Below are 18,150 nucleotides of genomic sequence, written 5' to 3' on the forward strand. Positions count from 1 at the left end.
TCCCTCTCCCACAGTAAATAGTGTGATGTCTTAATTCAATGTTGTTAACAAAATGCATATATGAATGCACAACACAAAAAATTTACAATACATGCCACTTATTAAAAACCTGAATTTGATTCGTCAAGTAGTGTATAAAATGAATTAGATTTAATTCATACTGTGTCAAGATATTAGTGACATTTACATACTGTGTCAAGATATCAGTGACAGTTACATGAAGGAATTTTCAGACTTCAGGTCATGCATACTACATTTTTGTCTTGCGAGTTGTGATACTCTTCCTAAACCCTTACATTCTTAAAAACCATTATGAATATGAAATAAACATGCCAATGACGCATTATGTTTGTCTTGATATTAAAATACATTTTTATGACAACCTTTATTTAAAAAAGGAGGTGATGTTGGGTTATGTATTGATCAATTTTAAAAGGATAGATTTTGTTCTTTTGAAATAGTCCTTGATGGTATGAAAATTTTATTTTTAAATTAATTTAACATAGTGTATACCTAACTTACAATAGTGATTATTTTGATTTGCATCAAGCATGAGTGCTCCAGTTTCACAAAATCTTCAGCAGGCATTTTCTTCACCATTACTCAAATTCAGTTTTTCCTCCAAACATGAATTTTACCCTAGTCATATATGCAACTTGTAAGGGTTGGAATTTTTTGTATGAATCTAATCTATTATCAAAAGTTAAGAGTCAGTCAATGCAGTTGAGCAAAATATACTTTGTGGTTATGGCTGACTAGTACTTCATTTTCTTAATCCTTTCTTTTTGTCCATGGGATTCATCCACTGATTTGAGACTAATGTAGTCCAAGAGATTCATCCACCAATATGAGACTAATGTAGTCCAAGGGATTCATCCACTGATTATAGATTATTGTAGTCCAAGGTCTTCTGATTATAGACTACTGTAGTCCAAGGTCTACTTATTACAGACTACTAAAGTCCAAGGTCCACTGAGTATAGACTACTGTAGTCCAAGGTCCACTGATTATAGATTACTGTTGTCCAAGGTCCACTGATTATAGACTACTGTAGTCCAAGGTCCACTTATTATGGACTACTATAGTCCACAGTCTATTTATTATAGATTACTGTAGTCCAAGGTCCACTGATTATGGACTACTGTAGTCCACAGTCCACTGATTACATACTGTAGTCCAAGGTCCACTGATTATAGACTACTTTAGTCCAAGGTCCACTGATTATAGACTACTTCAGTCCAAGGTCCACTGATTAGTCTACTTTAGTCCAAAGTCCACTAATTATAGACTAATTTAGTCCAAGGTGGACTGATTATAGACAACTGTAGTCCAAGGTCCACTGATTATAGACTACTGTAGTCCACAGTCCACTCATTACAGACCACTGTAGTCCAAGATCCACTGATTATAGACTACTTTAGTCCAAGGTCCACTGATTATAGACTACTTCAGTCCAAGGTCCATTGATTAGAGTCTACTTTAGTCCAAGGTCCACTAATTATAGACTACTGTAGTCCAAGGTGGACTGATTATAGATTACTGATGTCCAAGGTCCACTGATTATCGAATACTGAAGTTCAAGGTCCACTGATTATAGAGTACTGTGGTCCAAGGTCCACTGATTATAGACTACTTTAGTCCATGGTCCACTTATTATAGACTACTTTAATCCAAGGTCCACTGATTACAGACTACTAAAGTCCAAGGTCCACTGATCATAGACTAATGTAGTCCAAGGTCTACTGATTATAGACTACTGTAGACCAAGGTCTACTGATTATAGACTACTGTAGTCCATGGTCCACTGATTATAGATTACTGTAGACCAAGATCTACTAATTATAGATTACTGTAGTCCAATGTCCACTGATTATAGACTACTGTAGACCAAGGTCTACTGATTATAGACTACTGTATGGTCTATCACGTGTACAGCATAGTACAGATCCTATTATTGTTAATGCAACATGCAACCAATGAGTACTGGGTCCCTATCCTTGGATAGCACTTATACATTAGTAGTAAATAGTATCAAACTGACCTGGAATAAGATGACCATGCACTTGTAAATGGCCATGGACTTACACTGAGACCAAATAACAAACATAACTGGTATATTTTCTCTTGGAAGCAAACCAAAGGATCTTGCACACAGTAGGGTAATAGGAATGTGGAAATTTGTATCATTCACGTGTAGACTGTCACAAATTTGTCCCTGTTCATTGAACTTTAGCAGCAATAAATTCATTGAGATGGCCGAGGTCAATATGAATTTTTTGTTAGTCTCTGACACTAGAAAGAGCCTGGAATCAAACCCTGGACAGATCAGTTTCCACACAATCTCCATCACCCAACTGCTGAGTAATGACCTGATCTCCTTCTGCATAATTTTAGCTTTAATTTCATGGTAAATAAGTCGTAAAGGTGGAAGATGAAAGGGGAGGGTGCTAGATAAATAATCTTCGAGATTTCGAACAATCTAATGTCAACGAATAATTGTACACCATTTCCAACTACCTTCTCTCCGGTCAAACTTCCAGACCTGTTTGCAAATTTTTTCCATGACAAAATTCAATCCATTTGAGATAAGGGCTGTTCCAGTAAAACATATAACCCGCGGGGGGAAGGCACTTTCAAATTCAACCAACCCACAACAGAAGCAATTTAAAAAAATTATGATCCACCATCAGATGTGTTTTAATCAAAAAACACTGCCCCCAACAGAAGTATATTTTTTAACATAATTTCTGGCTATGGGTTAGTGGGCAGTAGAAGCGATTTTAATATTGGGTTGGGGACAGAAGCGATTTAAATGACAGCTGGCTGGAGGTTATCTACTGAATTCATATGCATCATATAATCTACTGCATATTTTTATTTGTATTCATTCATATAATCAGTCTTTTGTCCTTTTGTTTGTCTGTCAGCCAAATATGTCTCTGATACTGTGAAATCACAGATTTTCATGGTGGCTTATTATTTGCAGATGTCATTGATCAGTCCCTTAATACCTACTAATTTAACATCCATGAATACAGATTTTATAATAGATATGTCTATTCTAATACAGAAATCATGAATTTGTATCCTTACTAAACTCTGTTTCCTAAAGTGATCAATATGTCTTGCTATTTTTCTTTGTTCTCAGGCATGCTGCTTTTGATTAGAATAATAGTTAAATCTTGTATTGCTTTAAATGTGTGGTCAGATTCTATGATTCATTGTTATTATTTTTTCCAATAAATATTTTGGTAAACTTATACGATTTGTCAGAAAAAAAAAACAATGATGCCTGTGGAAGTGATGTTGCATCATTTGTCTACTTTTACACTATATCATTTCTTGTAAGAACATCTTTTTCAGTTACCGATGTCTTATTTTTACGCCTTGTTGCAAGACTAATATAAAGTTATAAAAAAATATAGCAAGTCAAACATTTTTATATCACAGATTTAAAAAAATGGATGAAAGTCAAGGAATTGTTTTTCTCAGAGCACTCATAAAATCAATGTCATTGCAGTTAACTGTATTGTCAACAGCATCATAATCATCACTGATGGCCTAGCAGTAACATTCTGCATTTTCAATCCAGTTGTCACAGGTTCTATCTCCCATTTCCAGTCTTTCACATGAGACTTATACCTATGGCCTGAGAGGCTTTCATGGCAGAGTTGTATAAGATGCTTGTCTTGTAATACAGATCTGAGGGGCTTCCATGGCAGTGGTACAAGATGCTTGTCATGTGATTACTTGCCTCCCTTGTGTAAATGAGAATGTTGCCAGTTACTTGTGGAAGGTCAGTGGTTCTACATAAGTGGTTTTTGGTGTCTCAAAAGGACTTGGATTTTCTTCAGCAGTAAAACTGGCTGCCATATATAGATTCTCTTCATCTGAAAATGGTGTAAAAGCCATAATGATCTACTGAAACCCCCGAGATCTCATGTCTAAATGACTTCAGCTGTTGGAGATTAACGTCAAATCAACAGAGGCTCCATGTGCCCAAATGTACTAAGGTACTTGCTTTTACATCACTTAAACATCTCACAGAGTGAGTTTGTGTCAGAGATCAACCAATTTAGGTTGGTGGTCTTTCAGGGTTCTTCCTCCACCTAATATATTGTGAAAAAAATCACCAAAAAACCCAAAATCAAACCACACTAAATCAACCAACTAATCAACCATGGCAACAGCAGCGAAGGTACTAGTCAATCATTTTTGCCACAGCTGTTTGAGTTTATAACTTTTGACTCAAATAATTTTTGTAGACCTTACGATATCGTCAATTATGCCTTTCTGACAGTTACCTAAAAGTCATCATCAGTTGGTGCAAATGGATTTTTCATGGTGAGCATATGAGATGGAAAAGTCTTGAGCAATCCTGCATCACACACTGCCGAAAGGTTTACATATTAGCTCACTTAGAATTCCTCTTAACAATGTTCATTGTTCCAACTAGAACTGTTATAACTTATTCAAGCTATATTCACCAATATCTGATGATATGCATCTGTAATAAATATTTGTAACAAAGTATGAGAATGTATCAATGTTTTTCAATGATGCATTTGAATTGAGCAACAACCACAATCAACAAACCAAGAAATAAAATTATTCACATCTCTCAGGCAGAAGTAGGGTATAATCATAATCTGCCAAAAGATTTTTAATTTTTTAAATTTGCCAAATATTTTTTCCAACCATATTGATTCAGTGGACATATCACCAGAATGGACAGAAACAGATCAGAAGGTTAAAATCAATTTGATACAGCTAAATTCATATTGGTTTAGTTAACTGTACACCCTTTATTGTCTTCCTTTTGATGAAATTTCTTACTGAAGCTAAGAAAATAATGTAGCATACATAAAAAAGAGGCACACTTCTATTCATTATTGTTTTTATTATACTTCTCCATTCCAGCCTGTTCTTATGAACTTCTCCCCCCACATACTGTTTGTCTTGTTTATGATATGTATCTAAATTTCTCACTTACTTTTCCTACTACTATACAAATGTTCTGTGAATATGCATATCAGTGTGAAACACAATGGGGAGACTAAATCCAAGATTGAAAATCTCTACATTTCTGGATGTAGTCTGCTATGATTCCATATTTCTGCACAAAACTCAAGAGTTCAGGACTCTGCACCAATTCAGTTCCCACTGTAAATTTGTGCAAACACCACAATATTAAAATTCAGTAACTTAAAATTTTGAGTGCTCATGATCAAATTTATATCAGTATAGACACATCTATGACGACAGCTTTTGCGAAGAAAAAACATAACAGCCGCACCATTTTCTGGATCTATACAAATTTGAAATGTTTCAGTAATAAGTCGTCCAAACTCGGGTCTGTAAAGGGATGGAAATTATGTTAATAAAACAATGTCCCTCACTTTTTTCAGTTACAAGTAGGACAAGCTCTCAAAAGATTGTTTTACTAAAACTTACTTTCATTATCAACCAATCGGGGAGAGTCAAACACATATATACTCTATTTTATCTTCACTGATTTATAGTATGGTTCTCGTTCTTTCACATCTGTAGTAATGTGAGTCCTTGAACAACTCTCAGTGGTTGTAAGCCTTTTTCAACCATGCTGAATGGACACACTGTAAGATAATGTTCAAGTAACAGAAATACCATGGGATAACCAGAGACCAATAAAACTGAATAGTTAAGTTATCTCCTCTGCAGGGATGCTGCCAGGATTTCAGGATGTGCTCTAAGTTTTGTGTGCGTGTGATCTCCAATGAGGAAGTGGTGGTGGTGGGAATAGCCATTGTTATATATCTCCCTAACACTTAAATATCTGTCATTCTTTCTTACTGTTCCACCCTGTTACAGCTCTACTGAAATCAAAATTCTCGAAGAGATGTCATCTCTAGTTGTATAGCGATTATTACTGTGAAGTCATTGTGCATGGTCACGTGGTTGTGGTGGGATCTTGGTTGGGATGGCATAAAGACTATAGGCTTACTCCATATTTGACAGCTAATTATGATGTTGTCAAAAGAATTCAAAAATTTCTAGCAATTCAGTTGGACTCGGGGACTCAGATACTTGATTCATAGTCAATGAACAGGTTCTAAAATTGATGTGTTTATTTTGGAGTTATGTTCCTCCATCACATTCAAAATTTGGATATACCAAAGGTGAAATTGGTACAGTTGCATCCTAAACTACTATCATGGCTACTTCAAATGTTATTTAATGTGAGACTTTAATGCAAGAACTCGTAGATTCAGTGATTTTTGGGTTAAAAAAATTAATTTCTTCTCAAACAACTCAATTTGGTGCAGATTACATTGTTTTTTAATGATACGGTGAGAATTCTTGATGTGTAAAAATTGCACAAGAAATGAACATCAGAACAGAAAATTACTACCACTGGGAAAATACTGATAGGAATATACAGAAATAATGATATAATTATTTAAGTAGAATATGTGGTGACAATACGAGCGCTAGTTCTACAACTTTGTGCAAAATACATCTTGTACAACTATTCTGTTGTTTCTAACAGCAATGTAATATGGCAATAATTTCTGTCCACTTTTTACTTTAGTCCCTTGCTAATTCATAGTTTTAGATTTTACAACACTTAGCACATTTTACCTTTTGACAATAACACATCATTACAAATATTTAGATTGCAAGAAAATAGAAGTTACAATTTTATTAAAAGCACTGGTACCAGTAAGACTAAATGAGATGGTAAAAGAAAAATCAGGATGATTAGTAGTGTAGTAAAGAATCCATATATCAGAATGGCATCAAGTATTTTTTCATCAATTTCATCATCAGTTAATGATACTGCTTAAAAATGTATTGTACTAGATAATATACATTTTTAATTATCCATTTTCCAATACAAATACCAAATGATGGCTTGGAACTAAGTGCCAAAAGGTCTGCAGAAAATACCACCATGATCAAAACATACAAAGGAAGAACCGAACACAAACAGGACAAATTTTTATCCATCTTGCTTTGAGTTTACACAGATCAGTCAGTCTCTTATGTTTAACGTCATTTAATTTTTGCACATAGAGAGCATGTACATCATTTGGTCATACATCTGCATGATACAAAAGTTTGTCATACTCTTCTTTTGTTGCTCAGTGGTTCTGCCAACTTGTGATCTACACACACTTAATTATGTTGTATGAGGATTCTCTGATGTTCCCTATGAGCATTAATCTGTTAATTGTTTCTGAATTTAATACGATCCTCCTCCTCGGTGTACAAATATTATTCTGTGCTGTGAACTCCTTTCATTGCCTGCTGTCTGAAACACATATGCCAAACTAGCTTGAACAAGTTACTGTTCTTTATGGTTGTGCAATTTTCAACATCTCACATGTATGGCCCCATGAGTATTCTCTCTTGGATATCTCTGTCCCAGAAAGAAAAGTTTTGAACCAGAGGTCTCGTTAGGATTTTAAAACTAAGAGTCCATGGCTCCCATTTTGGTAAAAATATGAGTCCCATCAGGAAAAGTTGAAGTACCCTCTCAGAAAACTATGCCAATTATAAAAACTATTGGTTGCCATAGAGTTTAATTTTTACATTATTTAAAACACTGACATAGCTCTTGCTTGTCCATCAGAGTGAGTCTGAATTTTTTCGATCCAAGGAAGGTCTTATTCAAAGCACTAATCAAGGCATCACACACTTTCTTACACTTGGATAATGTCCCTTTCAAACTATCAGTTCTAGCAACTTTAGCCCTCTCCTGAATCTCACAATCTTCGTCAGTTTGCCGTTGAACCCCAAAATACTCATTCAAGTCTATGTCTCAACATGTCATGATTCCGAGGTCACATGCACTGCTTATTCCGTTACACTCGGAAATGAACACAAGAATGAAAGCTAAAGTTGTTTATTTGATGTACTGTTATAAATGACCACATGTACATCTCTGGGTATTTCTGCCTCTGAATTCAAGCACTGTAAATATCAGTAGATTTTCCCACCCAGCTGCCAGTCAAAGCCTTTGATCTCGCCACTTAGCTATTGCAGCATGTTCTTTTGATGTACTCTTATAATGGTGACGACCTGGGGGGGGGGCTTTCAACCACTAAATTCTGTCATTGTAAATATCATCACAGCTAACTGAACAACACATTTTCCCACTATGCAGGTGACTGAAGCAGGACTGGCAAGTCTTTGAATTTTACCGCCCACCTAAATAAAAAAAATTGGCGTCCAAATACGCGTGATTATAAGCGTTTCCGAGACCTCTGTCAGTTTTCACTAACATGAACCCTGCCAAAGATCCACTTCCTTGAATCAGTGTTTTGCTGCCTCTTATGTCAGATTTTTCTCTTCCATAATGCTGTATTAGGGTTTTAAGTCCAACATTCCCATAGTCTGCTTGTTTAGACATGGGTATATTTAATAAATATAACCGGCATATTATCCATCCAACACGTACATCGGACTCGCACTCAACATCAATTTTAGGCTCAAAATCACACGCTGGTATTTCCAGTAACATTTTTCCAATGTCCAACAGATTGATATACATGAAATTCATTGTCATCATAGCTATCACTAGCCAGTATTTGCCGACGAAAATGTCGTCTGAAGACAAACCGTGTTGTGATTCAACCATTTTGGTTTCCTGCATGGCCCTTATTGGTAACACGCATTTGTAAAACTTCCACGATGAAAGTAAGGCTAAAATTCCATAAAATGCTTGTTCCTGGGCCAATGAACGAATCAAATTTAGTTTAAAAGCCATTCATGTCGAACCGAAGTATCCAGCTATGTGGATGTCTTATCAAGCGCTGTGAGACAGCTGCGACAGCGCGAATTATGTCGCGAAATGCACTTTTAATGTTAAAGTTAAAAGTTTCATAAAAATTGCATACTGCACAAAGCACATTTTTTATATCCGCGGCGTTGACCTAATTTGCCGAACGCGTATCACTGCTTTAAAAGTACGCGAATTCGTACAAATTACGTGCACTCTCGTGTACTGGCATCATTTTCTGACCCAATGTTTTATTCACGTTAGACCGTTTGGAGGGGGGTAGATGCGATTTTAAATATATATTCGTGTTTTTTTCTTCTTCTTTCTGACAACCCCACCAGCGATTTCTCATTTTGTAAGCACAACCCACAACAGAAGTGATTTTCCTAATCAACCTTGCACTGTCAGAATCAAAATAGTTCGAAACACAACCTCCTACAGAAGTATTTTTGAAGTGCCGTCCCGGGGGGGGGGGGATATATGTTTTACTGGAACAGCCCTAAACTTGACAAAACAATTTTAAACAACTACTGCCCTATTTCTAACTTCCCATTCATGTAAAAAATCTAAGAAAAACATTGTTCAATCAAAACTTGTATCTCATCTGAATTCAAATAGTCTTTTTAGCAATGTACAGTCTGCATATCACCCTCACCATAGTACTGAAACTGACCTTCTGGGAGTAGTTAACAACCTTCTCTCAGCTTTGGATAATGGAAAGATTACAGTCCTCATCCATACTGATATAATACTTCACCATCTCCAGCATGTATTTGGTATTTACAATACAGCCTTACTACGGTTCCAGCCCTACTTAATCAACACGAGACAAACTGTCCATAAATGGAACACAGTCCAGCCTAGTTGATCTATGTTTTGGTGTTCTACAAGGCTCTATTCTCGGCCAAGTTCTCTTCATTCTGTACACTCAGCCACTCTCAAGTGTCACAGATCGACATCCAGTGTCTCACCAATTGTACGCTGATGACACTCAAATATACAAATCTATCTGCCCAACTGAAGTTGAAGCTACCATCCAAGGTGTAGAGAGGTGCATTTTTGATGTGAAGTCACTGATGACATGTAACAAGCTGTAGGTGAATAATGATAACTGAAGCAATCCTGATCAACATGCAAAGACTTTCTCATTCATTTCAATATTAAATTTACACATTCGTTATGAAACCTAGGTGTCTCTCTTGACAGTAATGAAATGAACATGTAATGAACATGAACAAGGCTGCATATCTGGAGCTCAGGCACATCAGCTTCATTTGCAATTTTCTTTCAGTTGATACCATTCAAACACTTGTCTGAAGCCTCTCTGAAACAATTTGGATCAGCCATCTGTTTTGCAAACATTGGCTGATCCAGCATGAATCTCTTTGTTCAATCAGGACGGCATGTGAACAGTGGTAATTTGGAAGTGTGGCAACAGAGAAACCTTGTTTCTTATATCCCACTTATTAAACTTCCTCTGAAATTGAGGAGCATGTTGTCTCCTGAAATTTGACTAACAGAAATTGCTGCTTTTTACTGGGCCAAATTCATCCTCTCATTTCTTTGCCAATATCATGTCCTTTGAGACTGAATGATTTCAGATTTAATGACTGAGCTGTAGGTATGGCCAGTTGGAGGGGCAGTTCCTGTACTGTCTTGCCTCCTCACTTCCTCTATTCTACTGCCAAATGTTAACAGGGCATCAAACAGAGCAACAAGGAATGATGTGGTTTGAGTGATGATGAGTGCAAACAAGCAACTTATCTCATGGCATCGGCCATCAAATCATCAGTCATAAAATGATATACAGTACTATTGCTGACCCTGGTGATTGGATTCTCAGGCATGATCACCGTCTGCTTTCTCATCAAGCTGAAAAATGGCTAGTGAAGCTAGGACCAACATATAAGATGAATAAATGACTGATAAATGAATTACCAGTTGAGCTGACCATACATTTTTTTTACTGGTACAACCTGAGAATATTATGGAAGGTTGGCTGGATAGATAGCTCAACTGCTAACCGGATATTGTGAATGATATTTGACTGGGTGGTTGGTCGCTTTGCCGGTTCTGGAACCATCTATGCAGAAGGAATAGTTTAATCAATGGCTCAATCAGTCTGATCCTTTATTGGTTCCACATACCACATAACTATTGGCCAGTTTGTGACACAGCCAGCTGAAGTGATGGATCTCTGGTCACTGAACAATTGGTACAGCCAGCCAGTTTGGCTGTTTCTGAACAGGAAAGTTGTCATACAGCAGTTGGAGGCTTTGTGGATTTAATATAATTTTTCTGCATATGATACGCTATACATTGTGGCCAATATATCCGGCAGAGGAAGAACACAGGAAAATCCAAGTAAGAACCAGCAACCCACAAGAAGCTACTGCAAGCATTCTCACATACCTACTTTGACCGAGACAAAACAGAGGTGAAATGTTTGTAATCTGTAAAGACTAGCACCTTAAGACTACTCAGCCATGATGAAAGACTATTGAAATAAATCATCAAGATCAACTTAAAACAAAACAAACATACACCCAGACATAAAAAACCTGAAGGCCATGCATGGTAATGGGAGGATGATTTCATACCACATGGCTGCCTAAATATGGGGAACACCATCCTTAATAAACTCCAAATTATCCAGTGAGATATGCAACAAACATACAGTAAGCCTGTCCAAAATTTAACAGCTCTGTCATCACTTTTCTGTATTAGCTGTTGCATCTGCAGCTCTATCGCGGTCTGGGAAGAACACAGTGTCAGCAATTTTGCAAATCATTGTGCGTCCAATTAACCTTCCTTATACAATCATCACAATAGTCATCATATATCTAATTTTGGATGGAGCTGGGGATCGTCATGATGTCCTCTACTATGCTAGCAACCAATGCAGCCTTTGGGTGAAGGCTCTGGATGCTAATCTGCTCTGTCTGTGACTTCACACATTTCTCGTTGCCTTTGATACTTTTACAAAATATCATGGACCAGATATTTTCTGACCATAATGCACTTACAAAGAATGTTCGGGATGAAGAACATTCCATGAAACGAGACAGATATTATTTGTGTAATTGTAAGCTTTACCTTTAATGCATTTTGTTTTCATTAATAAACTGAAATGATAAGAACATCTGAAACCTAAAATTAACAACCTGAACATGTTCACAAATTGCAATAACGAAACTCATTATTTAAACAAAGTCCAAAACTGCAAAACTATTCACATAAATACTGATCGAACATAAAACTAATGATTGTCAAATGTAGTAAATACCTTACAAAACATTAATATACCGTCTTTCAAATTTACAGGTTGAACGCATAAAGATATTCAGAGGATTTCGGGAAGTTTTGCAGTACTATGCTGACAGTGCTGAGTAATAGCTTAAAAGTCGCACCACCTGGTGGCAGTCAAGAAGAGGTAATGGAAAGAGTTTTTTCCCTAAGTATATTTGGTACATAGAGAGAAAAGATTACATATTTAGTCTGTTCAGGTGGTCTGGATTCACGAGGTAGAGGAGTTTATTTTCTTAATGATGGTGACTTGGAGAATGTATTCAAAGGAGAAATAAGCAGAGTAAAACACTTTAACATTAAGGTTAAATTAAAGTCTAACTTGTGCTGGATTTGAAGTTGAAGGGTCGCATGTTTGGTACCTTGGTCAGCTGCTTCAGAGTCCTTGAGAAGGTAACTTAGCTCCCATTTCCATGGCATTATAATAATACGCAACAATGTGCTAAACATGCCAACAAAAACAACCTACCACTTAAAAAAAAGTGAAAAACCCTCACCCCACAGGATGATCAACAAACCAAGATGATAAAATTTGATTGGTTTGTTTGGTTGGGGGGTTTGGGGGAATGTTAATATAATTTTTGAACACATGATTGGCTATACATGGTGGTCAGTACATTTGGTTAAAGTTGAACCTGGGAACACCCCAGGATGAACCAAAACCCATGGAATGCTATTGGCAAGTTTTCTCACAAACCCAAATGGGTCAAGCCATGATTTCACTCACTTTCATACAAGTAGGAAAATTAATGAAAACCAAAGTAGGTGAAGCATTTATGTTTATCTGTCATGTTTACAGAATTATTAGGACAAAAGACTTTATCAGCAAAAAGTGCATGAGGATGGTAAAAAATCAAGGAGTACAAAATGGAGAGAACACAACTTCAATTTTACAAAATGATCCTTTTATTACTTTGCTTTAAAAGTCAAAATATTGTTGGCCAATCATGTTCTAGATATATTTTAAGTATCTCGTCTGAAAAGTGACTTGTGACTTCAAAAAAGAGGAAGAAAAGGACACTTAAACCTGTTCCTCTTTGCTGACCCTAGCATTTTTTCCCCGCATTTTTTTAAAAAAAAATCACATTAAATGTATATAATGTTTCTAAAAAAATAAACAGACTGAAAACAAACCAACCTGCCTACCAAAATTTTAAAACCAGTGCAAAAAGAAACATTTTTTTGGCCACAGAATAGACAATACCATACCAAGTATGTTCTATATTTAGCATCAAGGGTGGGTAAATCAGCCAAATTTAAAAAAACAAACTAAAATCTGTATCTATCAGTTCTGCAACTGATGTCAATACTGCCAATTTCTGTACAAAAACATCACGTAAGTGTTCATGATTTTCATAAGCTGATTTTATTTATAATAAATGAGTTCAAATTTGTTATGTTTATTAACTGTGTTCTTTGAAATTACTTGTGTGTGTGAATGTGCGTGTGTGTTCCTTTTAACCTGATGGTCAGGTAGGTTTCTGAAATTGTGGTGGACAGAAAATTGCTTTACCTATCTCCTCCCATAACCTGGGAAATCTCTTTCTTCATCTCAGTCAGGAAGTTTATAGGCAGCCCTGTAGACAACACTGTCAATGTCTGTTCCATCTGCAATGTCAATCAAATGGATGTTATCACTTAAAGCACAGCAGAGGTTGAGGGAACACTATGCAAAAGGTTGATGAAACACCATGAAAAAGGTTGATGAAACACTATGCCAAAGGTTGGTGGAACACACTATGCATTGCTTGCAATCAGCTCATGACATACAGCAAACAACTGAACACTGATGAGAGTACCACTTCTACAACCAACAAAAAAAAAGCTATATCTCACTATCTAGGAATGTCCCAATTCAAACCAGAATTACCAGGGTATTCAGAGAAAGATATCAATATGCTGAGCACATGTAATGATTGCATATACCAAATTTTAATGTAATTTTCTCCTTTTCCTCCTTCCATCTCTTCTACTTCAACTCTGGGTTATTTGAAGCCAATACTTACATCATTAGTACAGTGCATACACAACATATCAATAATCACTTAATTCATACAAAATCTCTAAAAATATTTATATCTACTAAAATACATATCTAATTAAGAAAAGTTTATAATAGTTCTCAGTTTCAATAAAAATGACATTACAGTAAAACCTGTCTTGAGCAACCTCTGCTAATACTGGTTTTACTGCCAAGAACAACCACTTGTCACTTGCAACCACAAATGTAATGCACAGAGTTAATTTTTTATATAAATGCACTGCAGTGAATTATCACCTGCTGACTGATGTGATTCATGTTTAATAACAGATGTATATCTTTACTGCTATAAAATTTTCTGATGAATGCAACATTTTAACAATGAATGAAGAATACAATATATGCACTGTGATTTTGGGTATTTTTCCTTCTTAAACAGGGCTGAAATTTGACCTTGGAAACTTGTTTTTTTGTACAAATCTGTCATGAAAGAACACCTGTCTTGAGAGACCATTTTTGTGGACAGAAGGGGCAGTCTCTCAAAACAGATTTTACTGTATCTACATTATAACATACCTCTTTTGGCAGGTTGGTAAGGATTTCTACTTCCCCAATGTTAAAACCAAGGTGTGTTGGCTGAACCACACAATAATAAATGCTTTTCCATAACTCTGAACACCAAACTTCTGCTGGAATGACCTGAAAACCAATCAAATGGATACATACATATAGGGTTTAACATATCTGCACAATACCGGCTATACACTATGATCAGGAACATAAACATTTTCTAATTAACAATACATCAGGACCCTGAAGATAAAAAATCTTAAAAATGTTGTGAAAATATGAAGGTTAAAAATTGCTAGAAACTTAGGAAGATAAACCCTTTCTAACAAAATGAAATAATTATGCTCATAAAATAAAAATGGCAAAAGATGAAGCTGTGTATAAAATATTGTAATGTCCTTAAAATAGATTTCCTAAAAATATAAACTGCATTCTTTTACAAAGTCAAAAGATGATCTTTTTCTGGCAAAACATCTCAAAAAGCAAGTTGACATTATAATATTTGTTTCTAATGGTTTGGAAGTTTATACACTGGTATGTTATGCACTCTGGTCAAGGTTCACCTTTCTGGAGGTATGCACAAGGTGTGTTTGTGTCTGACAAGTTCTACATGAATGGTACAATATGTTTTACATCAATGATAAAATATTATACATTTTATGCGAATGTTGCAATACCACCTTAATATCACTGTTTTATATGAATGAAGCTCTCTCCAATTATGGGTTGGACATTTCAAAGCTTAATTTGGCACTTCTCATTCCACATATTTTGCCAAGTATATAACACAATGACTAATATAACACTTACACCCATATACATATATAGATCTTGGCATTTTAGCATTCAAAGATAACACACTTAAAAATCGTGAGAAACATTAATAACAATGTCAAACCATCCCTTTTTTTTACCCCTTGCGATCCTGAGTAATCCAACCAAACTCAGTTAACATACTTAATCCTTCCCAAATTACTTTTAATCACACCTACAGACTCTACTCCATCTCGACAACTTTAAGCACCAAAGCAGAACATACCCTGCAGAGAAAATCAAAGAAATATTAATTGTTTATGTTATTTAAGTTGTTGAATGATCCAGCCATAACAAATTTCATTAATCCTTTTGGATTCACTTATTATCACACAGTGTATAATCCATACGGACAATCTGTGACAGTACAATGAAGCCTACCAACGCTGTTGACATAATGAAAGGGATGTTAATTATTTATTGATGCTAAAATTAGCAACTAAATTGTCTTGCCATCCATAAGCCAGTTCAGTCATGTGATCACAGACAGTATTACCATAAATATATTACACTGAAAGCAAGGTGCAAAACAAAAAAATTGAAAAAATGAAATTTTTCAATACTAATTTTGCATATGCAGATTTTAGTGACTGACAGGATGGATGGGAGACACGTTTCATCTCAGAAGGAAAACACTCCCCACTGGGAGGTTCACATGTACGCACATGGGATCTTTTATTCAGAAATGGGTGACTGCAGGACAGCTCAAACTGCTTTATCTGCTCCCTCATTACCCTTAAGGTTAACTGGGTAGCCAGTATGCTTTTTCTAGACTGTATGAGTAGATAATGTTTGTACAAGACCTGGGATATTAGAGGACTGTCAAATATATGATTTTATAAGGTTTGTGGTGTGGAAAGTGAATCCAAAATTAAACGGAAGCAGAAGAGGCAATTTTATACATTTCCATCTGTAGGGAAACTGTAAAATACTGTTATAAAGTGTGCAATAAGTATGGAAGTGGCATACTTTTTGTATTATTCCTACTAAATACAAAAACTACCATCAAACAAGGATGGAAATTCATTGTACTATCCCCTGTTACAAGGCTATTCTGGATACCAATGTATTACAATGAGGTCTGAAAGAAAATGGGTTGATGTTTAGCCTTACATCTTCAATTCCTTTTCAAAACACCATTATTATAAAAACATTGAAAAGCACCTATCATACCATGGTTATGTATATATAATGGTTCATTAAACATTGATAGCAATTCACTGTATATTATTAAAACAAACAAACTACCATCAAACAAAGATGCCAATTCATCATACTATATATTACATGTATGATTTATACCTACCAATCACCCTAAGAGTGTTGGGGATTTGTTTAAAAATCAAAAAGTGTTTTGAGATCCCATGAGATAAGTGTGAGTGACTCCCATAAATCATTGATCAATTGAGAAAAAGTTATTTGCTCATAAAAGCCTTTAGAATATGACTGGAATCCTGCTACCTCCCACATCCAAGTCAGATATGACTAGAATCCTGCTACCTCCCACATCCAAGTCAGATTTGACTGGAATCCTGCTACCTCCCACATCCAAGTCAGATATGACTGGAATCCTGCTACCTCCCACATCCAAGTTAGATATGACTGGAATCCTGCTACCTCCCACATCAAAGTCAGATGCTCTAACCAACTTAGGCCACCGGAGAAGTCACTGACATTAAGTAAAATATACACAAGTTTTTGTCTGGTTTACCATATACAACAAATGACACTACCAGCCTGACCTGTACAACTTAGAAAACTGGTAGCCAGCCTAATGTTTTGCCTTTTTTTTGTTGTTGTTGTTACTTAAACCTACCTTAATTTTTTCTTTGCTGTTTAGAACATTCTGCACTTTGCATGTGGACTCTCCTAAGTGGTCATGTTTACAAAGGATTAAATCAAAGCCAGTGGTGTCTATATCAGTAGGTTAATGCATCCCAACAAACTACAAACACTCAAGCCCAACCAGCCCTGCCATGAGAATCAAAGGGATGTTAAAATGCTTTATGCTGTTTTAATTTAGCAACATAATTGTCTTTTCCTGCTTACACCAGTTTGCAGTCACATGATCACAGAGTCTTATCATAAGTATACAACAAAGAAAGCAATGTATTAAAAACTATGGGGAAAAAATCATTTTTTAATAATGATTTTGCATTTGTGGGAGATTTCAGTACATGGTTCGTGGAACAGAAGACATCCCTCATCTCGGGAGGAAATCCCTCCAGGCTGGTGGGTTTGCATGCATGTTACTAATGCACAGCCAAAACTGGGAGCAGGAAAGGAAATGCCCCTACTCCTAAAACTTAAATGGTTCTGTTCCACATTCACTGTCCCAGCTACAGTATATATAAACCTGGCAAGCATCGCAAAAATAACTAGCCCAACTAGCCCATGTACATGTGAGTGATATAATGCTGATGTCTGCATTTCTGACAATATTTTCAAAAAGAAAAGTTGTCAAAATAATTTTAAACATGTTGTTAATTCCACTGCTTCAATGACTCCTAAATTTACATGAAAGATAAGATGTGGAAATTTATTCCAGTGTGCCTTCAGAGACAACTTAAAAAGAAGGTATGTGACATTAACCAAAACTGCTACTGACAAATATCTGAAAACAATTCACCAATTTTCTAAACCTCTAATATGGTTATAGGATGGAAATCTCAATAGTTTCTCTGTTATGAAACAGGGACTAAGTCTATGGTTGGTA

The 18,150-nt window shown here is 35.9% G+C and overlaps 1 protein-coding gene across 1 annotated transcript in view; it reads right to left on the bottom strand.

Moving 5' to 3' along the window:
- LOC149802584 (DNA-dependent protein kinase catalytic subunit-like) overlaps positions 1-18,150 on the bottom strand; it is a 407,613-nt gene that overhangs the window by 217,770 nt on the left and 171,693 nt on the right. Inside the window, exons 35-36 of the mRNA XM_089951857.1 lie at positions 14,628-14,750; positions 13,584-13,678 (exon numbers count right to left, since the gene is read on the bottom strand). Of these exons, the coding sequence (XP_089807983.1) occupies positions 13,584-13,678; positions 14,628-14,750 (218 nt within the window). The remainder of the gene's footprint in view (positions 1-13,583; positions 13,679-14,627; positions 14,751-18,150) is intronic.

This window comes from Sinohyriopsis cumingii, chromosome 3, assembly GCF_028554795.1.
Source record: "Sinohyriopsis cumingii isolate HCF-2022 chromosome 3, ASM2855479v2, whole genome shotgun sequence".
Classification (NCBI taxonomy): Eukaryota; Metazoa; Mollusca; class Bivalvia; order Unionida; family Unionidae; genus Sinohyriopsis; species Sinohyriopsis cumingii.